Here is a 24,541-nt window from a genome sequence, read left to right on the forward strand (position 1 = left end):
TTAGGGAGAAGAGCATAGGAAAAAAATGGTAATATTAATTTAGTACAGTCATTGTTGAATAGCTGCCATGTGCAACATCTTTCTAGGCATCAGACATAGAATTGTCATTCAAGAATTTGTCACTTGTCTTGATCTATGGTCATTAGTTATGTTTGCTTGCTTATACATTTAGATTTGGTAATTAGATGTGTGTTTTAGGCGCTTGAGTGAATTCTATCATATTGTTACATAGCCATTGAATTCTTATTATTTTTTAATTGTGCATTATAATTATATATCATAGTGGGATCCATTGTTACATACTCATACATGCACATAACAGTTTGGTCCATTTTATTCCCCAGTACTTCCTCTCCCTCTGCCCTGGTCTCTCTCCACTACTGGACTCCCTTCTTTTTTCATGAAGCTGGTCCTCTTTTTTTCCTTATTTTTTCTCTTGCTTCCATGTGTGAGAGAGAACATATGACCTATCACTTTCTGAGTCTGGCTTATTTCACTTAATGCTCTCAAGTTCCATCCATTTTCCTGCAAATGACACAATTTCGTTCTTCTTTATACCTGAGTAAAACTCCATGTGTGTATATATCACATTTTCTTAATCTGTTCATCCATTGATGGGCACCTAGACTGGTTCTACAGTTTGGCTGTTGTGAACTGTGCTGCTATAAATATGAATATGCATGATCACTATAGTATATTGACTTTAGTTCTTTGATAAATGCTGAGGATTGATTTAACTGAAATGGCTATATTATTTTTTACAGTCTCACTAGTTTTATTTTCATGGGCAGGTGGTAGATGAGGCTTTGAACGTAGATGATTGTGACTGTCATCCTGAATTTTTACCACCACCAAGTGAGTATTTTTCCTTATATAAATTATTGCTGAGTTAATGTAGTATTGCCTAAACTTTATGCCCTAAAATTTGTACAAGCCCTCATTTATATTTGCTCTTGTTCTCCTTTTACTTTATAATCCTTCTGTATTAGTCAGCTTTTCATCACTATAATGAAATACTTGGCAAAGGCTAGCTATGACATGAAGAGAGGTATATTTGGCTCACAGTTCTGGAGGTTCAAAGGTGTGGTGCCTGTGTTGGCTCAGTGCTGGTGAGGGCAGTGGATGGCAGTGGCAGGGAAAGTGTGGTGGAGCAGACTGCTCACATCTTGAGCCAGGAAGTGGAGAGAGAGAAGACCAGGCTTCTACATTCAATCCCTTCAAGCACATTTCCCAGTGATCTAAAGAACTTCTTTAAAGGTTCCACAGCACCTCCTAATATTGCCACCCTGGCAACTAAGGCTTTGCACATGGACTTTTGGGGAACACTCAGCCTAAGCATAGCAGCTTCTATGTTAAGAAAACATTGAATATTTGAAATCAATGCTCAGTCTATTTTCATACTACTTAATACATTTAATTTTGGTACTTCAATAAGAAGAATGGGAAGGAACATTTAAGCACATAGGATTTCTTGATGTGTCACTCACCTTTGGGCCTCCTTTGTTTCTTGTTATGGAAAGTTTTTCATTATTATCTCCCCTTCCTTAACCCCAGGAACCTTTTTTGAAATTTTTCCCCCCAATTGGTCTCCCTCTGAAATTTTTAATACCATATGTACTGTTTGTCTTTTTACATACAATAACACATCCGTGCTTTATATATAAAAAGAACTAGGCTTTTTCATCTCCCAACAACTGAATTTTCATTGTATTGGGGGTAATATCACTCCTGTTGAGAACGGATGCCTGTTGCTTGGTGTGGTGGTGCACACCTGTAATCCCGGCAGCTTGGGAGGCAGCAGGAGGAGCGCAAGTTCAAAGCCAGCCACAGCAACTCAGCAAGGCCCTAATCAACTTAATGAGACCCTGTCTCTGAATTTAAAAAATTAAAAAGGACTGGGGATGTAGCTCACTGGTTAAGGACCCCTGAGTTCAATCCCTGGCACCAAAAAAAAGAACCCAGAGAGAGAGAGGGGGGATGCCTGTTTTAGTCTATTGGGACTACTGTAAAAAAAATACCATAAACTGGGTAGCTTATAAACAACACACATTCAATTTTCATATTTCTCTAGGCGCCAATATTGTGGTACCAGTGGCTTTGATATCTGACGAGGCCTCTTTTCCTGGTTAATAGATGTAATTGATGGCTATCTTTTTTTTTTTTTTTTTTTTAAATACATACTGGGAATTGACCCAGGGGACTTTACCACTGAGCTGCATCCCCAACCCTTTTTTTTTTTTTATTTCGAGAAAGGGTCTTGCTAAGTTATTGAGGCTGACATTGAACTTGGGATCCTCCTGCCCTAACCTCCAGAGTTGCTAGGATTACAGGGTACACCACTTTGCCCAGCAATAGATGGCTATCTTTTTGCTGTGTCCTCACATGGTAGAAAGATTGAGACATCTCCTGGGGCCTCTTCTTATAAAGGCAGTAATTCCTTTATGAAGTCTCTACCCATGACCTAATCCCCTCCTCAAAATCCCACCTCCTAACAACATTATCTTGGGGATTAGATTTCCAGCATAACAAATCTTGGGGCAATACATTCAGCCCATAAGAATGCTTTTGGCTAATTCCTCTTTAGTTTTAGTTTTGAGGAAAATCTTTCTAAAGTGGATTACATGCTTCTCTGCTTTTTCGAACAAGAGTTTAAGGAAATAGAGATTTTTTTTTTAATTGGCTTAAGGTTGTATACCCAATAGTTGTTTATCTTAAGCTTTCATATATTGTACCTTTCAGGGTTATTGAGGTGAATTGTTGGCTTGACAGTTAGTGATACCCTGTTGCCCTCTTTCCTTTCTCTTGTTTGTTTTCCTTTGAATGGCTGTGCTTCTAGTAGCCATTTCTATCTTTTACTACCTGCGTTTTGTCTGCTCTGGGGTCCAGTTCCACATATCGAACCCCTTAGTGCTGAGCACTTGTATTTGGCTAGCACATCAGTGTGCTGACAGAGAATGGGAAATTTAGGTGTTTGTCTTAATCTGTTGTGATTCCAACAGTGTGTGAAACATCTTTGAGGATTAAACTTTTTTTGAAAGTCAGCTTTTAATTTGTTAATATTTCTCAGACCATTATTAGCAGACAGCACATTTAAATACCGTCCACCCGTCAGCATCCGTGTTTAGAAAAAGAACTTGAGGTCCCCAGATTAGGGTTGAATATTTTTGCCCAGTGCCACAAAGCAGAAATCTCTTGTGCCTGTCGTTTCTGAGAAGCCAGTTTCGGCTCCACCCTCCTTATTCCATTGACCTTGATTGTCTCCGTGGTGTCCCCACAAACCTAGCACATACACTTTGCCCCTCCTGCCGTACTCACTCTTCTACATAGCTTCAAACATGTCCCTCTCCTGCTGCAAAAGAGGCAAAGGCTTGTACTCCTACCAGTGTGATAAGGGCTGGGCTGGTGACCCGGGGTGTCACCCAGCCTGCCTTCGCAGCCATTTTCCAGCCTTCCGTCTTGGTAGAGCTCTTGGGATTGTACAGGTTTACATAGTATTTCTAGAATGAACTCTACTCTTGGGTTCCAACCAGTCTATCCAAATTCTTCATCTCAAAACCAAACAAAGGCTGCGTCCTCACCAACACCTTCCCCAACCACTCTGGCCGAGGTAGGTCATTTTTCCCTTCTGTGAGTTAGGAGAGGAGTTACTGGCTGTGGAATTAATGTGTCATTAGTGACACAGTTTTTTCTTATCTTTGTTACTAAAGGAGTGTGTCCTTTCTTCCTATCTGATTGTAAACTGCCTGAGAATAGCCTAAAAAATAAAATTTAAAATATCTTTATAATAGTTTTACATCATACATAGAATAGCATCATCAATACCTTCCTTTCTGGCTTACTTGTTGTAATTATACTCACATACAATATTGCTTCTTTGGATTTCTTATTCTAATTTACATATTTTTATTGTTTTGCTCTCAGGCTTATGGTTTCTCTTGTATGGATTTCAAGAACAAATGCTTTTGTATTCACAGGTCAGCCTCCAAAACATAAAGGAAAACAAAAATCCCGAAACAATGAATCAGAGAAATTCAGGTATTTTTTTTTTCTCTAATTTTATAGGGACTTTAATTGAATTGCTTTGGATTTAGAGAGTAATTTGGGGGAATCAATGTCTTCGTAATATTTCTACTTAGGAACTCACATGTGACTCTCCATTTACTCAGTATTTTTTCTTTATATAATTGGGACTGTTTTATTTTAAAATTCAAAACATGCTTTTTCTCTTTTAGTTCTAGTTCACAGTTGACTTTACCAGTTGATTTGAAAAACATCTTGGAGAAACAGTTTTCTAAATCTTCCAGAGCTGCACACCAGGTAACAAAGAAAACTTTTCCAGTAGAAACAGGGAAAAAAAAAAAAGAAAGAAAAGAAAAAAGGTTTGAACAAACCATTTTTCACATGAAAAAACTTCTGGTCATAAATTAATATATGCTCGCTAAGAAATCAGACTATCACTAATTTAAATACTAATTTGAAAATCGTTACCCAGAGATTTAACCAATGTACTGTAGAATTGCTCGTCAAAGATTTAATAGAAATATAACTAAATATTTTTCAAAGATTTGGATAATTTAAAAAGATTTAAACACGTGCATTATGCCCACTCTCATAATAAACTCGGTAAATTCTTTTTCTTTGTTTGGTGATGAAAAATGTACCTTATGGAATAGGGTACTTACTTCAAAATTTATGGGTCATTTAAAATTCAATTAATCATTTAAGTCTATGTAACATACCTTACAAAGGTCTGAAACACATTTCTAATCATTTGACTAAAAGCAGTTTTAGAATTTGTTAACAGTTGGAGATTTTTGAATTATGTATTTTTACATTAATTTTACTGACTCTAAAAACCCTAAAGGACTTTAAAAAAAAAACAGCCTGTGAAGTTAAAAATATTACTTATGATAGTTGTTTGTGAACCCATTGTTTATTTCCACGGTTTTATTGGGCCCCACCAGTGGTTGCAGACAGATGGGGTCTGCATTGATGTGGCCCAGCCTGCTCTGATGGAACTTGCAGTACAGATAACCTGTGTTATGTTATATTGAGGGAAACAATTTATAAGGCCATGTGGATCTGTTCCTAGAATAAGAAAGGAGATTAAAACTGAGCAAGTTCATGCAAGGCGAATGACTAGTGATTGACGGGACAGCACATCATGGTCTGTAACCTCAAATTCACATCTTAAAATAAATGTGGCTAGCTGGACGTGGTGGTGCACGCCCGTAATCCCAGCAGCTCAGGAGGCTGAGGCAGGAGGATGGAGAGTTCAAAGCCAACCTCAGCAAAAGTGAGGTGCTAAGCAACTCAATGAGACCCTGTCTCTAAATAAAATAGAAAATAGGACTGGGGATGTGGCTCAGTGGTTGAGTGCCCCTGATTTCAATTCCTGTACCCTCCCCTGCAAAAAAATGTGGCTATCATTGTGTTTTAAATACTGTAATGGATAACCAGATTTATATGAGAACTGCTCTTTTCCATCATATTTTGTGGGAAAGTTGTCCTAAACTTTGGTTTACTGGATGGAAACAGTAAGGAATCTTTTGTTAATCCGTGAGCAAACTCTGTGTGCAGTGTACCTCTTGGATCTTTATTGTTAGGAACAGTGAGGAATTTAACATTCAGATTAGTACTTTCTGTTCTCTGACTGGTGTACACATGTATGGCAAGGAGTGATGAGATTTTTAATGTCTTGCCTCTATCATATTTATGGAACTTTTGTGAAGTAAGGCTATTGCCATGTAACTAAAATCTGAATTCAAATTGTAATATTTATGTACATATGTATTCAACTTGTAAAGAGTTTCTCGCTTTATTTAAGAGTATATTACATCAATTTTGTTTTTGTTTTTCCTTTTACTTTTAACCTATTGTACTTTCTCGCAATAAATTTTTCTGGTTATATTTAAGTACATGTTAAGTAGGAATAGTTAAAGATTGAAATATTTCTTGCTTAAAATTAATGTTTGTTTCAGGGCAGGGTGACAGTTGTTACAATCTGATTGTTTTGGGTACATAGATTGTGAGTTCTTATGTGTCTAATTGTTGTAGTCCCAGACAATTTATTTATTTAGTGATGGTTGGTATTCTTTGTTAAAACTTCAAAGTATTGTTGAAAAAGTAAGCAAAGCTTAGCCCTGTATAGAATAAAATGAATCATGCTTCTCATGGACAGCAGCAGGCATGTTGGAATGAAGATGATGAAACAGTACCTTTTATAAATTTCAGTGCTGTGCTGAGAAAGGAATATAAGGAATAAAGGGTAGTTTGAGTATTTAAGTATATATTACCATTTATAAAGTGTTACTGATGAACTTAGCATCATAAATTTTTAATCGAAAAGCTGTAGATTTGCACTATTGAAATAAAATTTTTTTCTTTCTTTTTTTTCCTTTTTGCAGGATTTTGCTAATATAATGAAAATGCTGAGAAGCTTAATTCAAGACGGCTATACAGCCTTATTGGAGCAGCGTTGCCGCAGTGCTGCACAGGCCTTTACAGAGTTGCTGAATGGTTTAGATCCTCAAAAAATAAAGGTAAAATTGGTAAATCATAACTTGTTTATCAATACTAGTGCACCTCAGATGAATTTAGAAGAAATCAAGGCTTTAACTCATATTAATAGACCTTATATCTGGCTGGGATTGGGTAAATCCCCTCTAGGTTGTGGGGTGCATGTAATGATCCCAATTCAGATTTTATGATTATCTCAACATATAATCCATGCTTATATTGTCTTCTTGGCCATTGTTTGGGTTTATTAGAACCTCCTGGCCTTTTTTTATGTAAAGGAGACTTTTAATAAATCAAGGATTTGGACTCACTTTTAAGTTGCATCTTTTTATCCAGCAAGAAAGTATTAACTAGGTAAATGAGTAGCTTAAGCAAAGTCGTGAGGGAGTAAATGGCTTACTTAATCTGTTACTAATACATGTGAAAGCATATGACTTTAATTAGAGATTATTCTAATCTATTATGAACTACACCCTAAAGAATTCTGACACATTGATTCTGGATTTTAAATCCGTGATAGGAATATGACAGCTTATCTTTGCAAAATATATTTTCTAATTCTATTTGATCTTTAGTCCAGTTATACTGATTAGTGGTGTTATTGTACTTGTTTTTCTGTTGTGGCTAGAAGATTAATATGATGTAAATTGGTAGATTTATGTTCAGATTTTTAACTAACGCCTTTTTATTGACAGCAATTAAACCTGGCCATGATTAACTATGTATTAGTAGTATATGGACTTGCCATTTCTCTCCTTGGAATAGGACAACCTGAGGTAAGATTATAACAGAAAGAATAAAACAATTAAAATAGGATATTGGTTTTAGAAGATACATAAAAATTGTTTTCCCATCTTGGCTCATTTCCTTCTGTGTACTTTCTTGACAAACTGAAATAGTAAATTTAAATAGTTTGTACTTTTTTTTTAAAGAAAATTTTGTATTCCTGTTAGAAAAAGGTTATGCCTGCGTTAGTGGGAATTAGTGGGAATCTACTTATTTACATAAAAAGTAGAGAATCTAATGTATCATGGTAGGCAGACTATAGAAACAAAGTTGAAGGAAAAGAGCAAGTTGGAGAACACAAACATGGTGATCCCACTGGCATATAATTCCATGTAGATCAATACCAAGTATTGTTTATGAATATCTCTGCATTTTGTAAAACTAAAAATTAATCACCAACTAGCCCTACATCACATTTACAATAATGACAAGATTTATTGATGGAAGGGGGAATGGGCCTGGGGAGGTTAGAAAGGATTTGACCTCAACTTTGTGTTATGCTGTTTTATTAGAAAACTAAAGTAAATGTGATCATGCTAATAGCTCAGTTCTGTTTGGTGAGTACTTGGGTGTTTGATTAATTCCTAAGTGTGCAGGCCTCTGCTAAGGGCATATAGTCTGCATGTAGGTGTGAGCTCTAGTGGTCCCCATTACTCATGCTCCTCTTTTGCTTTCCCTAGAATGCTTACTTATCTGTGCTGTTCAGTGTTATAACTTTGAGGTTCTCTAGAAGGACCTCAAATATATTGTATCCTTTCTGCCAACATGGACGCTAAACTTCCTGATAAAATGGAAATTCAACCCTAAATTACTACTACCTAGTTAAGATCAAAGTTGACTTTTATGTTTTACTCACTTTTGAGAGTTCACAGTTCCTGAGGTTCATTTTCCTTGTTCTTGATGTGACAGAAGGAATGTCTTCTATTAATGCCTAATCCTATTTTCTAATGTATCATTGGAGACAGGACTCCGTGATTTTAATTCTCTTGACAGAATAATAAATGTCATGTTTTCCCTTATTGGAATTGGAGAAATAGTTTATTATGCTCATGATTTACTGTAGAATAGACTAATAAAAAAAACACATAGGTGTGGTAGAATTTATGCATTTAAAAGATTTTCATCAGCATAGATCCTTAAGGAAGGTGTGTGTCAATTACAGTCCAGCCCTTGTTTCAGACATTCTTGGAATGCCTCTAAAGGGCTATTTTTAAGACAACCTTTGTCTCATGCCACAAAACACTGGCAGCATCAGTGAAATTCTGACCTCTTAAGAGAGCAGCACTTAGTAGGATATAGATTACTGTGCGTGTGTGTGTGTGTGTGTGTGTGTGTAATTGTGCATTTACATCAGTTACAGTGTTAGCCAGCATAGACCAAATAAATGTTGATATGATTGGTTGTCTGGTGTTTTCAGCAGGGTTGTATTTGTTGTATCCCTGAGTTTCCATATGTTCATCTGACTAGCCACATGAAATTTGTATAATTTCTAAAAAAATGAAATGTAGAGGGTATAATTTTGCCATAAGAATCTTTTGATATACAGTTGTTTTTCATATTACACAAAAGAAATCAATTTTGGGATCAAGTCTGTTTCAGCATTTCTCTTCTTGCATAAGTGATCACTGTTCTCACTGCTATTAAAGGAATTATCTGAAGCTGAAAACCAGTTTAAAAGGATTATTGAACACTACCCCAATGAGGGACTTGATTGCTTGGCCTATTGTGGAATTGGAAAAGTATATTTGAAAAAAAACAGGTCAGTAGAAATTACATTAAGTTCCAGGCTGATAACTCATTTGAAGTCTTAATGTGATAATGACCTTTTTTCTGGAATTATTTTGTTATCTTATGTGTGGCACACTATTATGATTGTGATTTACTTTGAGGAGCTAGCATCTTATTATCAATTATTAAAGCAAGACCAGTCAGTGCAGTTCCTGGTGCTTCTTAATTTTGAATTTCATTAGAAAGTCAGTAATAGAGTAATTTGACATGAAGAATTTAATATCCATTTGCATATTTCATCAATAAATGGTGACTGAATTCATATAAATTAATGCTTTATAATGTAATTTAATAAATTTTGAGGTTAAACACTTACTTTCAAAAAAATTGTATGAAAATGTTTTTTAATGAAAGTTACATACATGTTCAAATACATCGTGAGTTAAGAATAAAAACCTTTCTGAATTTCTATTATAGTAGAAATCCTTATTCCAAGTTTAAAATGCAACTTTTCTCTAAATGTTTTATTGCTCTTAACCTTGTCTCCCCAGATTGCCTATATGACCATTAGGGAACAGGATTGTGTCTTGGGCTTTAAAAAAGAAATCTCTGTTCGCAATCACTAGCACTCAATGTACACAGGTTACTTGATAAAGAAATAATTGTTTGCTGATTTGAATATTACTCATAACTTAATTATCCTTATATTTTCATCACTTTTTTTTTTTTTTGGTGGTCCTGGGGATTGAACCCAGGGCCTTGTGCATGCGAGGCAAGCCCACTACCAACTGAGATATATCTCCAGCCTTTCATCCCACTTTTTAGGGGAAGATTTATGAGACTCTTAGGAACCCAATCTTAGAAACTCCTTTGTAGATTTTTAAGAGAAGATTAGAGAAAGTTCTTTTACTTCTTTAAGTTACTGTTGGGCCAGTCTGTATGGATCAGGTAGTTGCAGGGAAATGAGGATTTAGCAATCACCTTTATAGTAATAGCAAATGAAATTAATTTCAAAGTATAGTGTAAATTGTTAGGACATACTTGTTTAATGCAGTGGTAATATACTGGTATTCACAAGGTCCAGGAAAGTAACGTAAATATGTAAAATCATGGAGATGTGGTAAACTAAAAAGTCTTTGCCATGTTGAAAGGTATTTACATTTTAATTCCTAAGTAATTCCTAAGTAATTAGATGTGGGCTAAAAATTTAATACACTGCTTTTTGGCATTGTAATGTGCAGTTTCTGGTTCATAGTCGTACTGTTGATAACTGTCTTACGGTAGATGGTGGTCTAGCTTTTCTGTGCATGAATCTTAACATACTTGTAGGCAAAAATAAAGTTTTATTTATTTATGTATTTTAAATTTTATTTATTTTTATTTTTACAGAAAAATAAACTTTTAAATTAGGAAAGAGTTTCAAGATTGGAGAAAGTAGGGAATCTCTTTTAGTCTTAAGAGAATAAAGACCTCATTAATTTCATAATCCAATACTTCAGGGGCTGGGGAGATAGCTCAGTCGGTAGAGTGCTTGCCTTGTAAGCACAAGGCCCTGGGTTAGATCCCCAGCACCCAAAAAAAAACAAAAAAAACAATACTTCAGTGTTCTTTTGTTGAATGGAACATTTGCAGTTTTAGAAGGACTAGCATGCACCTTACCATAATAAAACCAGAGGCCAGGACAAAGTTGTATTTAGTTTATTTTACTATAATAGCAGACAGCAATAAGACCTTAGTTTTATTTAAAGGAAATTTAGTTTTCATTGAATACTTCCATCTGGTGATTTATCGAAGGTACTTCTACCAGTAAGCTCGAGGACTTGGAAACTCTTTTGGTAAATGAAAATATCACATCATAACTTCAGTATCTTCTTTTTCCTAATTATAATTTTAGATTTCTGGAAGCTCTCAATCACTTTGAGAAAGCAAAAACCTTAATTTGTCGTCTTCCGGGAGTGTTAACTTGGCCCACAAGTAATGTAATTATTGAAGAGTCTCAGCCAGAGAAAATAAAGGTAACAGTTTATTTTTGAGAGTGTTTTTTGCTAGCTATGAATGCCCATCCATGTTGATTGATTCAGCTGTTGGAAGATGGGTAGTAGTTCTCTTCTCCACACTCCTGACATGCATTTGCTCCCCGAAAGAGAAACTGGGACCTTTAATGCACATTTCCTAGATGCTAGTCACACACCTTCCATTCATCATTACACTTTCCTTACAGCAGCCCTGTGAATTGTGCAGTATGATCATTCCCATTTTATAGATGAGGAAGATTAAGTTTAGAGAGGTAAGGTGATGAGCTCAAAGTTAAGCAGCAAGGAAGTGTTAGAGCTGGAACTTGGGTCCCAGCGTTCTGACTTTAGACCATGCCTTATTAAGCAGGACACTATACAGGTTGTACTTAGAGGAAGATACAACATTACTATTTTATTGTATCACTACCATTATTGAGATAGTACCTGAGTTTATGAATTGAATTATAAATTTAGTGTCATTTCTAGCCATGTAGATGCTTTACCAATTCCGGAAAGACTAAATTATGTTACATATACCAGAACTTGCTTTTGTATGAAGCTTTAGGGGTCAACTTTTACAAGTTAATAGTAAAAAGACAACAATCAAATTAAAAAGTAGATAAAGGACCTGAATAGACATATCTACAAAGAAAATATAGTGGTAACCAGTTAGTACAAAATCATTAACTATTAAGGAAATGCAAATAAAATCACAGTGAGATACTACTTCACACTCTGAGGACGTGGGTAGATAATAAGTGTTGGCAAGGGTATGGAAATATCATAACATTCATACTTTACTGGTTGTAATATAAAAGGGTACAGCTGCTTTGGAAAAAGAAGACTGGTAGTTCCTCAAATAGTTAAACATAGGATTACCATGTGACACAGCAGTTCCACTCCTAGAGTTGTACAAAGAAAGGAAAACATGTTCACACGAAAACTTGTACGTGAATGTTTACAGCAGCACAATTCATAACAGCCCAGAAGGGGAAACAACCCAAGTGTCCATTTGATGAACAAATAAATAAAAAGTACTGATGTATGACACAACATGTATGAACCTTATAAACTCTGTGCTAAATAAAAGAAGCCAGACACAAAAGGTCACATATTGTATGATTCTGTATATTTGAAATCTCCAGAACAGGCAAATCTATATACAGAGACAGAAAATAGATTTCCTGGGTCTGGATGTTGGGTGGGGGAAAGATGAGGAACTGCTAATGGTTATAGAGTTCCCTGTTGGGTAATGAAAATGATCTAAATTTAGATTTTGGTGATGGTAGTACAACATTTTGGATATATTAAAAACCACTGAACTGCACTCTTATGTAAGTTTTATGGTGTATCAATTATATATCAACAAAGCTGTTACAGAAAAATAAAGCACCGGGATTATTAGATTTTCCTCTCATCATACTGTATTGGGATGGAGGTATACAAGTTATTGATAACAAAAAGCCAATACTGAAAGCATGACCTGAGTCTCTTGGGGGCTTGTAATTCTCTAGAGCATTAACAAGCACGTTGGCAGAGATTGACAGAAACAGATGAATGGGAGTGCTAGGATGTTAGATCAGGTTACGCTGAGAAAGAGAAGAATCATAAGATTTTCAGGTTTGTCCTAAGGATTATGTTATCTTAATTATTTGACTTCTCTTCTTTCCTCTTTTTTTTTTTTTTTTTTTTTTGTACTGGGGAGTGAACCCAGGGGTATTTTACCACTGAGCCATCACCAGCCCTTTTATATATTATTTTGAGACAAGGTCTCAGGAAGTTGCTTAGGGTCTAAGTTGATAAGACTGGCCTTGAACTTGTGATCCTCCTGCCTCAAGCCTCCCAAGGCATTGGGATTACAGACGTGTGCCATTACACCAGGCTTCCCTCTTCTTCTTCCTTTTTAAATTTTTTTTTAGTTATAGATGGACACAATACTTCTATTTATTTATTTATTTTATGTGGTGCTGAGGATTGAACTCAGTGCTTCACACTTGCTAGCCAGTGCTCTACCACTGAGTTACAACACCAGCCCCATCCCCTCTTGATTCTTAAAGATTTCAAAGAGCTGTAAGTTACAAAACCAGTTTTGATGATTATAATAGAAGACAGGATTTTGATTCTGACTCTGAAATTCTAAAAACAAAAATTTGTTCATTTCTCCCTCTACCTGTCTTAGTTTCAGCTTCCTTTTAAAAGGGAATTCTTTAAAAGTTGTATACTTATAATTTGTACTTGGTAAAAACATTTAGTCATTCCTATGCTGAAAATGTTTTGATGGCAAGAGGAATCACAAGCATTTTTTATTGACAAATCAGTGTTGTAACAGTATCAGTTTTGCTTATTTTGCTTTAGGTGCTATTAGAGAAATTTGTTGAAGAATGCAGGTTCCCTCCAGTGCCAGATGCTATTTGTTGCTATCAGAAGTGTCGTGGATATTCCAAAATCCAGATATACATAACTGATCCAGACTTTAAGGTAAAAAATGAATGTACGGTGGAACACTTAACTTGCAAAATCATGCCTTAAAACGAATCCAGAATAAATTCTGCAATTGGAGGCACCCAAGTTGTCACCTTGCCTGCGCCTTCCCCTGCACTTCTTTAGGTCATCTCACATGGGAACCTAGGGCCACTGAAGTAAATGCTCTGAGCGGTGGTAACCATAGAAGAAAGCCAGCAAATTCCATTTCCTCCTCTAGCCATGTGTCATGTAGCTGCCCAGTCCTTAGGAATATAGAAATAGTGAGATTGTCACCTCTGATTTGTTGCATTACTAATGCCTTGTAAAAATCGAGTCCAAGAATAGAAAGACCAATGTAGTTGCTGAATTTAACCCCTAAAAACCTAACTCGAGACCAAGTCTTGTGCTAATTAAGCGATTAAGTTTTTGGTTTATTCAGGAAGATAACTGTCCCTCTCTTAGATTAGTAGATCAGATGCTATGTTTGTAAAATGTTTGATATGTTGTGAAGGATAATGCAGATGTCAGCTGTGGAAATGAAGATGTCCGTCAAGTCCTGTATAGAACTAGGCATTTTGTGGTACAGAGTATTGTGTCCCTCTTCAAGGAGATAGAATGTTTAGTTATATCTGCCAGGTGCCAGGTGAATGCAACAGTTTTTTTCATCTTAGTATGTGTGCTGTGAGGGAATGAGTGAGTGTGCACAGACATCTTTAAAGTATGAATTAAAATGTTTTGAAACCCAGGGTTTTATACGAATCAGCTGTTGCCAGTACTGTAAAATAGAATTTCACATGAACTGCTGGAAGAAGTTAAAAACAACCACCTTTAATGATAAAATTGACAAGGTAAGCCACAATAAGATTGTCTAGATTTTTTTAGTATGTGTATTGAATGTTTAAAAAAGTAGTAGAAAAAGAAAAAAATCTTCAATGAATATAAATTCCTTCCTGAGCATTGTAGACTTTATTAGAAAGTTTTAAATCACAATTTTAACAAAAAAAGTAGAAAATGAGTTTTTAAATTTTACACAACTTTGAAGGCAGTGTCTGTAGAGACCTTTAATAAATTACTTAACTAAATTTTGTATTGTGATGTTATGATCAGAAATAAAAATTTGAATTTCTCATTTTAAAATACAGGTCTTAAATTATGCACAATTTTAGTCTGTCATAGATTGAAAGTGTTAATGTAGAATAAAGGTTCCAACATTTTAGCTTTCTATGAGTATTGGTTAAGGTAATTTGTGTAAGAAATTAACTTAAATTTTACACTACCAATTCTCCTGGGATTATTCTTTTTATCAAGATAATGCTTAATTAATCCATTAGTTAGAATACTTTGGAAGAGGGCAGGATTTTACAATCTTATTTCCTAGTTACAATGTTTATTTCCAATCTGTATAAGCTGTGGACTTAAAAAAAGGACTTTTTAAAAATACTGCATAGTCCTATGCAAACCTCTATACCTAGTGGGAAAAATGTGATTGTTAGGTGTCTTTTAGCAGTAGGAATTATTTAAGTTTGGTAGAAACTAATTTTCACATAGATAAGTAGAGATATAACTGTAACCCAAAACCTCACGTTGCCTCGGAGCCACTTCCGCTGTCTTTCTTATCCCGTTGAGTTACTCAAGCTTCGTACTCTCCATAGTGGTCCTGACCATTCCCAGGGTTCCCAGTGACCTTCTATCAGTCAGTCAGCTGTCACTGGGATGTGCTGAAGTAATATGCAACCCAGATATCCTGTGGCTTACACTCTTGTTTGTTCTGAAGTTTTCTAGTTGGTAGCCACGGTGGAGCTGCAGCAGGTCTGTTCTCCGTGGCCGTGTTCTTTGTTTCTGAATCCAAGTTGAAGAGTGGTACTTTTATGGATCAGGTTTCTGTATCAGAGGGAGAAGAACGATAGCCAGTTTACACAGAGTTTCCTAGAGCATTCATTTAGACCTGGTGTGTGCCATCTCAGTTCACCTCGCATTAACCAGAGCAAGTCACATACACCGCTCAACTCTGCATCTGCCGATTCAGGCTTCTATAGGGAGGCTCTGAAATCACATGGCAGCAATCGGGAACTTTCACTGCTTCCCTGAAGGGACTTTTACAGTATATTTTGAATGTACTTTGTGGGTAAAATGGAATACACGCATAGATTTATCCCTCCTAACATAACATTTTTCTTCTTTTAAATCAAATAGGATTTTCTGCAAGGAATCTGTCTTACCCCTGACTGTGAAGGTATCATTTCTAAGATTATCATCTTTAGCAGTGGGGGTCAAGTTAAATGTGAAGTAAGTACCTGATAAAGGAGAAACTTTATTAAATTCGTAACCAAAATGTTTGCACCTGTTAAAACATTTTAAATTTATGGAAGTTGTGTGATTTGGACCTTGTCTTTTATAGGAAAAAAACAGTTATATCATTTAAGAAAATTAATATTAGGACATGTATTGCAATGAAGCATTTTCACATTCTTTTATTTCCTACTCGGAAAAGAAAGCTTTTTATATTTTGTTTTTACTCTTTTTGATAACTTCCGTTTTATTAATACCCCAAAACTTTGGGGTATTGGTGGAGGTGTGGGTTTTAGGAAGGGGAAAGAGTGCCTTGAGGGAGTGCCTTTAAACTTACCACCTGAAAGTGGCAGGAGTGGGTAGTTGTAATATATGTAATTTATTGGATCTTCTGTTTATTCTTAATTATTTAAAGTTTCTTCCTAAAGTGGTCTACTCTCTTGTTCCTCTTTTCAGTAAATTATTTTTGCTAAAGCTTTTTGGGCTTTTGTCTGGGTCAAAACATCATCACTGTTCTTTATCAAAATGAACATTGTGTCTGCTTCTGAAATATTTGTTACTTGTGGTTTTGTGCTTTATGTCATGGGAGTATGAGACAAATTTTGGATGTCTTTGTTTTATTTAAAGTTTGAACACAAGGTCATAAAAGAAAAGGTTCCTCCAAGACCTATTCTGAAACAGAAATGTTCTAGGTAAGATTTTTAACAATCAATCAGTAGTTTTATGTTGTCTTTTAAAATATAACTCTGTTAAATGCAGGTTTCTAAATTATGCTATTTTTTTAATTGGCTGTGCACACATAAAGAAGTATTTTAAAAATTATTTTTATGGATATTCAAAACTTAAAAAAACTAGTTTGGATAAATACTGAAAACTTGAAAAAGTCATTATTTAGTGTTTGAACATATAAGTAAAATTATAACATATTTGGTTAACAGATTTGGCATTTAACAAAAATTATATATTTAGATTTTAGTTGTTTAAGCTTTAATTTTAAAAGCATTTTTTTCTTCACCAAACATTTTGAACCAATGACTATTTCTTACCTTGAAATACTCAGTGTATTGTCAAAATTATTCACCTCTGTATCTTTTTGTTTAGATCAAATAATTCCAATCCTTTTTTCTTTTCTTTTTGGTCCTGCTTCTTGTTTTCATCCTAAATAGTGATTTTTTTTTTTTTCTTATCATTTGTGACCAAGAAAAACCAAAAGAAAAGATGAACAGAATTATTTGTTGGAAAGAATTCAGTGTAACCAGATCAACCAAATTCCCATGTTGATATTATGGTGTGAGAATAATATTTTACTATGGGATCTTGCTTTAAGATCAGAGTTTACATGTACTTGCAGAGTACATGTACTATTATTTACCCTGCATAGGAATTTTTATACATTATATACATTGAAATAATTTATATGCTTTATATACATGGAAGTAACATCCATACAAATTTTACATAGTTTTCTAATTAAAAGTCACAGCCTATTGCTTGGAGAATGTTTTCTACAGTAGGCAATGGAAAGTAGTCATTGAATATATAACAAAGGTAAATTATCACTAATTGTAAATGTTTATTAGCCTAGAGAAGCTAAGACTGAAAGAAGACAAAAAATTGAAGAGAAAGATCCAAAAACAAGAAGCAAAAAAATTAGCACAAGAAAGAATGGAAGAGGACTTAAGAGAAAGTAATCCACCCAAAAACGAAGAACAGAAAGGTATGCAAAAGTCCAAGCATGATCAGAATAGTACACACTTAACTAAACGTACAAATATAGAGAGTCATAAGGCTCCTATTTATGGTTATTTAATTGAAATATAGATTTCAGTTAGTATTTTAATATTGTCACTAAAATACAGATTTCAGTTAACATCTTTATCTTCTATTACTCTGAGATGGTAAGGGGGTTGAAGAACATCATTTCCGAAGCAATTCACGGGGATTCACATGCTCTTCCTGCTGCTAACTCTAAGTGAACTCTGTCAGTTTCCTCTTCTTTAAACTGAAGATGAACACAGTATCTGACCTGCATATTGATAGTTCATTGTAAATTCTGCTATGTGCATTTAAGTTCCAAATCATTGAACTGTAGATTAACTATTAATTGTCTGGAATAGTTGAAATAAAGAGGCAGTTTATAAAAGGCCCCATAGAGATATCCTCGCCCAGTCTCATCTTTTATGCTCGTCTTCTCTTCATTCTCTGATAACCTGGGGACGTTCATAGGTGATTTTACCACTCCTGTGCGTCTCAGCCAATATATTTAATTTTAGTTTTAAGGTGAAGTAGTTAATTCTCAGTTTTCTACTATAGCGACTGTGTTCCCAAAACGAAAGTTACCACTTGCTGTTAATTTTCATCTAATATTCCAATACTGTTTTACAAATCAATCATAATTATCTTCACTACTGAAAAAAGTTTTCCAGGAATGTATTTTAACTCTGCATGTTTAAGAACTAAACATATTTCTTGAATATGATGTTTTGGTGATGAGGTTGGGTTGGGATTATTGAGGGAAGAAACTTTATTTTAGAGGAAAGAAGATTTTAGGTGCCGTTATGTGAATGCTGTGGAATGAAGGGAATAAAGTCCTCACTTTTGATTAAAGTTCAGTTTAATGTGAACTTTTATATCTTTTCGGAAGTATTTTAAATATTTATATTCCTAGTTGAAAGTTTCTCGTGTTGTCTATGTAAAGTAGTCAATATTAGTTGTATTTTACATTATCACATAATGTTACATTATTTCTAAGTTATATCACTGCAAATTAGTACTATTTATCACTTTCGCCTTTGTTATTTATTCCTAGAAACTGTAAACAGTGGTCAGAATTGTCAGTTCATTGATGACAGAATTCTGCAGTGCATAAAGCAGTATGCTGATAAGATTAAATCTGGTATACTGAACCCTTCCAAGCTTCTCAAAGAATTGCTTTCTTGGAAAGTTCTGAGCACAGAAGACTATACAACCTGTTTTTCTAGCAGAAATTTCCTCAGTGAAGCAGTGGACTATGTCATTCGTCACTTGATTCAAGAAAAGAATAGAGTAAAGACAAGGATATTTCTTCATGTTTTGAGTGAGCTTAAAGAAGTGGAACCCAAATTAGCTACCTGGATCCAGAAACTTAATAGCTTTGGTATGTCCCTTTATATTCTAGAGTGATGTAGTTTGGTAGGAAAGATAAATGTAGGTTTCTGATTTCTTTTCACTTTCCTATCTTATCACTTGTGATATTTTTTAAATGCAGATACACATGTATGTTGAAAAATACTACCCCCTCCACACATAATTTTTAGGTTATTCTATAACTAGGTTACAATATGTTTTTTAAAAGATCTAAACATTATAGATCAGTCAATAGGGAAATTCAGCCTTGTGTTAAATGCTAAACATTTGTAAGTGTGAATACTAGACACAAGCCTGTATAACCAGCATACGCTGGAACCTGCTGGCTGTGGAGTACCTTCTGGGATTGTGCAGCTTAATAGCTTTGTTGAGAAAGAAAAGTAATCTAAAATTAAGATTCTGTGAAGAAAAATTTAGGACAAGCAGATGGGACTAATTGTTTAGGATCACCTCAGGCAAATCTGTGTTGAAGGATGAGAAGAAATGTGTCCTGGGGTTGGCGTAGGCTGTTTTGAATCACAGGGAAGGATGAGGAAGATACACCCCCTACTTCCCATTCAGGCTTTTTGCCCAAGGCCATGCAGGACTGCAGAAGGAGCCTGCAGGTACAGTAGCTATTTAATACTAGGTAGGGATGCTTTGGGCATCTCTCAAGATACTATTTATCATGGGAACCAGGGTAGCCACTGGGCTGGCATGATAGTTGATTCAGCTGGCAGCTATTGATGAAAGACTACAGGAACCCACAGGAAAGAGGGCAGTGCTTCTCAGCAACAGTCCCAAGAGTAGAGCCCTGCCCAGCTTCTACCGGCTACCTCCACCTTCCTGAGTTTTTACAGAAGTGCAGTTAGTAGAATTTAAGGGTTTCAAAGAAGATTCTGGTCAATTTCTGTTGGTAGAGACAAAGTAAAATGGCAACAAGGCTGGCATAGTTAGATAGCTAAATATTCCTGCTTTGAGCATAGATCTTCATGGGTTTCTGGTCCCAGAAAAGTACTCTTAAGTGTTAAGACTGTCAGTAATATCCAATAGAAAAGTAAATTCTAAAGTTCCCACTTACTGTAATGTGCCATGGAGGATAGACTGGTGACTGGAGAAGGAGGCCTTATGGGGTAGACTGCATTGGAAGAGTGCCAGTCAGTGTCGATTCAGGTAAATGCAATACTTAAGTCTTGTAGGTCCCTGGCAGGAAAATATGAATATGTCCTGTGATGTAACCCATGTATATTCTGAAGAGTAAAGGTATCATTTTTAAAAGTACATATACATACTATTTAAAATATAAAATTAGTTCAAGCATGTTAATTAGTAACTGTTACTATAGCCCTGAAGTAAAATCACATGTTTAATTAAGGCAAGTAATTCACAATTCCTGTAATTTTACTTCTTTCTCACAAAAAGTGGAGTCTCATCATGTATATTTGACACAAGAGAGGCCAGTTTATATATTCAGCAAAAGGTGGAAGGAGAGAGAAAGAAATAGCGGAGTACAAGTGAGAGGAAATGAGTTTCAGTAGTAATGTGGTTGGCCTGCATCGGAGACTGCACAGGGAACGCAAGTGCCTTTCTTCAGTGGGGGTTCCTTTAGACAGTTTGCTGTATGAGTATTTTATGTGGTCACCAATTCTGGTGTTTTATGCTACTTTCTCATGCAACATGACCTCTGTAAGCTGTTTCATCTGAAAGAAACAGCAGGCCAAAGTAATTTTGACTTTAGTAATTGCTGCTCCATGTACTGATTTGAGGACTTCAGGCCCAGGTCACCGTACAGGTGACAGTGCTGTATTAGAAGCATGATGAGGAATTTGTATACATTTCCTCTTTGCTTTTTGGTGGCTTTAGGGAGGAGTGAGGATTCACCATACTTTCAGTGGGAATTTATGAGGCTGAAGTCACCCTGTTTTCTGATGTGGAGAGCAGGGAATAAAAACAGGAACGGTGACCACCTTGAGTTTTTTGTACCATGGTGAGGAACCGTGATATTTTGGGAAATAGGAACAATTCTTGGAGGTATTAGAGGAGGATTTACTCATTCTGTTAAAGGCATTGGGGCAGAATTTTGCATGTTATTGTTTACTTGCTGTGGAATATACATAGAAAAACATTGTAAAATCTTGCCAGTTTATCAGTTGAAATGAAAGTTATTATATATTAGTCAGAAACTTAGTATTGTTTTCTAAGGAATTTAATGTCACATTGTCATCTCCTAAGTGCAAAAAAAGATATCTATAATGATAGAAGTCTTTGGCTTAAATTATTGTATTTAGTTTATTAGTGTTATATGGTGTTTCTAAAAATGCATAATAACTCAAACAAGTTGGTTTAAAGTATTAAAATGTTTTCACTGAAAATATAAGCAAACTGTAAAGGAACCACTTTCAAAGATGTGAAACTCCATGCGATTTTACAGTAAAATATTTTCCCTGCTTGTGATTTGGATTTTGTTTTCATTATAGGCTTAGATGCCACAGGACCTTTTTTTTCTCGATATGCAGCATCTCTTAAGGAGCTTGATTTTAGCATCATGACTTTCCTCTGGAGTGAGAAATACGGTCATAAACTAGACTCTATAGAAGGAAAGCAACTTGATTACTTCTGTGAGCCAACGTCATTAAAGGAAGCACGATGTTTAATATGGCTGCTGGAAGAGCACAGAGACAAGTTCCCAGCACTGCACAGTGCTTTGGATGAGTTCTTTGATATAATGGGTATGTGGACCAAGGTTGGATTTATATTGTAGTTAATCTTAAGGAAAATATCTGCAAAGGAGCTGCTCATTTAAATAATGGTGAAAATTATGGTATAATCAATTCACTTTGAAAAGATGGTGACAGACAAGTGACCTTTTGATGAGAAAGGATAAGAAAGTGCTGAGGGCTTCAGAGGAAAAAACCAGCACTTGATTCTCCCTGAGAGGAAAGCTGTGGAGCAGGGACAGACTTTGAGGTGGCCTGTGAATGTGGAAGTAGAATTGGACAGGGCGGGGCTTGGTCCTTGGAGAGGTGGGTCAGAGGGGAGCTGAGGGGCCTGTTTGGGTAACTGCATGGAGTCCAGTTTGACAGAATAGGCTGATTATCAATGAATTCCTTAACTCCTCTTGGACCTTAGTTTCCTCATCCTTAAAACAATGAAATGATTTGGACCAGTGATCTCTGTGGTCCTGCTTTACTTCAGAATTCTAATATTCTTATATTCTAACTTAATTTTAATTTATCTCTCATTCTGTATATGCATCCTGTGACAGTCTTTTCTCCCCCTTTCCTTATCAGTCCACTTTATATCTTGTTAGGAATAAGACTCTCATGCCATTTGTTTTGAAAACCTGACTTTGCAGTGTCATGTATTATAAAGTCCAAATGCAGTATAAGGAACTGAAAAGCTTACTTTGGTTTTGGTTCTTAGAAAAGTGCACACTTGTATCTAGATGGCTTTATCTTTCTAGGATACTGTTTCCTGATGAGCGGTGACATGCTACTTGATAGCCTGAAATAAGTGCCATCAGTTTGTTGCTGCTGGTAATAAATTTTGTCCTGAAACTGAGCTTAGAAAACCCAGTGCATGTTTGGGTCACACAACAGGACAACTGAAAAAGACACAATTTTCTCTTAGTGTTCATTCTTCCTGACTCCTACATTCTGTACCTGAAATACTCAGAACATCTGGCTGCCACAGTTTCCCTCCTTTCTTCTGTGGAGTCAAAAGCTACCAGTCAAATTTCTGGTGATCCCAACAGATTTTCAAGATTATCTCTGTCTCCTACTCTCACCCTGGATATTTTCAGTTTTATGTCTTTTTATTTAAAAGGAGGATAGTATTTCTTAAAACTTTTCAAAATTCACTGATCTTTTATATCAGGGTATTCAGTAATTCCACCAATGATAATTGGGACCCCAGTTTCACTTGTGAAATCTGGATGCATGTTTCCCTAGAGAATTTCTGTGTAGACAGCCAAAGTAATGTGACTAAACCCGCTTATCACATCTCAAAGATCTATTTTTCCTAGATTCTTCTTAGTGACTCTTGTCGTAAATCTAGTTTTTTAGCAGGATACCTTAAAGTTAGCCTCCATTCTTTTCTGCTCCCTGTTACTAGATTAACTAGTTTGTCACGAGGTATAGATAAGCCTTATCTTTGATCTGCCTTTCCTAACCATCCCACTTTCTTAAGCTAAGGCCTTAGTTATCTTTCCATGATCAGACTAGTACAGTAGTCTCTCCAGACGGACTTTCATGCCTCTAATCTTTCTCTTATATTACTACTAGTGACTCTTGTAGAATATCTGATCCTGTAAGGGTTCTGTAGGGGAAATAATTGGTTAGTTTTGCCTGCAAATTACGTTCACATCATCTGTCTGCACTCCTCACCACTCTGGCTGCCCTCTGAGCATATGCCCTCTTCTGACTGCATCCAGACCAGCCTTGTGCCTCTTGTCATTGTTCACACAGCTCCCCAGCCATGGCCTTCCCTTTGCCTGTTCATTCCAAGTCTAACTTAAATTTCTTCTCCTTCCCAGAGCCCTCTCTGATGTTCCTTGGGTCTCTTGATTGAAGACTTTATTATTTCATCAACTTTTTTGACATTTTATTTAATTGTGGCACCTGTAACTCTACATTTAGTCAGTCATTTTGCCCTTGGATTTTTTTGTTTTGTTTTGTTTGCAGTACCAGGGAGTGAATCCGAAGCCCTGCACGTGCTAGGCAATTGCTCCATCACTGAGCTAAACCTCCAACCCCTTTTTTAAACTTTTGAGATAGGATCTTACTAAGTTGCCCAGGCTGGCCTTTAACTTGTGATACTCCTGCCTCAACCTTCCCAGTAACTGGGATTTATAGGAGTGCATCCGCCCCACTACTCTACTGCCCTTGGTTTTTAAAGTAAACTTGTTTCAGACCCAAATAAGGAATAGAATGTAGTCTATGATAGTGGTCTTGGAGTAGTTTTAGGACTTTAGTATATTGTATTGTAATGTAAATATTCAGTTTCTTCATAGAACCTTCTATTTCTTCTACAGACAGCCGCTGTACTGTATTAAGGAAACAAGATAGTGGTGAAGCTCCGGTAAGCTACTTGGCCACTTTAAATCATATGTTCTAATTTGTATTAGCCAAAGGAAAGGAAGAAGAACCAGACCAGTATTTGTTTACATCACAGGTAGCTTTTCAGAACCAAATTAGGAGGACTTCTGAAGATGTGTATTATTTTATTAGAAAGTTATTTCCACTCATCCTCTTGGGAATGGGGCATTTATCAGCAAACTCTGAGGCTTAAGTTAAATAACTTCCATAAAGTTTTTACAACTAATAAATGTTAATATTAGAAAAAGAAAAGGAAGAGTTCTTTAGTTGAAAAAAAATTGCGATATTTTGTGATGAAGAAAAACAAAGGGTCTTTGTTTCAGTTAGCTCTGCGCCGAGTTTAACTTAAGAACAATTTAAGAGTTGTCTTCCTTGACAACTTTGGTTGCCTTTTATTCTTTCTGGCAAGCCAGAAATTCTTCATTTGAGAAACATGATTAAATAGTGAAAAGAATAGCATTCCTCACCACTCTCTCTGGCAGTTTTCAAAGAGAAGACACTTATTTATCAGTTTTCAGGATCAAATAATTTATATATGAA

The 24,541-nt window shown here is 35.7% G+C and overlaps 1 protein-coding gene across 11 annotated transcripts in view; it reads left to right on the plus strand.

The window, feature by feature from the left end:
- Ttc3 (tetratricopeptide repeat domain 3) overlaps positions 1-24,541 on the plus strand; it is a 104,195-nt gene that overhangs the window by 41,254 nt on the left and 38,400 nt on the right. For 10 of the 11 annotated variants that reach the window (XM_047564526.1, XM_047564519.1, XM_047564520.1 and 7 more), the window contains 15 exons: positions 792-855; positions 3,975-4,035; positions 4,233-4,317; positions 6,408-6,542; positions 7,215-7,295; positions 8,952-9,064; positions 10,928-11,048; positions 13,404-13,526; positions 14,258-14,359; positions 15,705-15,797; positions 16,428-16,492; positions 17,381-17,517; positions 18,610-18,936; positions 21,383-21,634; positions 23,938-23,984. In XM_047564526.1, the coding sequence (XP_047420482.1) occupies positions 792-855; positions 3,975-4,035; positions 4,233-4,317; positions 6,408-6,542; positions 7,215-7,295; positions 8,952-9,064; positions 10,928-11,048; positions 13,404-13,526; positions 14,258-14,359; positions 15,705-15,797; positions 16,428-16,492; positions 17,381-17,517; positions 18,610-18,936; positions 21,383-21,634; positions 23,938-23,984 (1,806 nt within the window). Of the gene's footprint in view, positions 1-791; positions 856-3,974; positions 4,036-4,232; positions 4,318-6,407; positions 6,543-7,214; positions 7,296-8,951; positions 9,065-10,927; positions 11,049-13,403; positions 13,527-14,257; positions 14,360-15,704; positions 15,798-16,427; positions 16,493-17,380; positions 17,518-18,609; positions 18,937-21,382; positions 21,635-23,937; positions 23,985-24,541 lie in introns of those variants that run through there. The other variant, XM_047564530.1, reaches the window with a different exon arrangement.

The sequence above is a fragment of the Sciurus carolinensis genome, chromosome 9, assembly GCF_902686445.1.
Source record: "Sciurus carolinensis chromosome 9, mSciCar1.2, whole genome shotgun sequence".
NCBI lineage: Eukaryota > Metazoa > Chordata > Mammalia > Rodentia > Sciuridae > Sciurus > Sciurus carolinensis.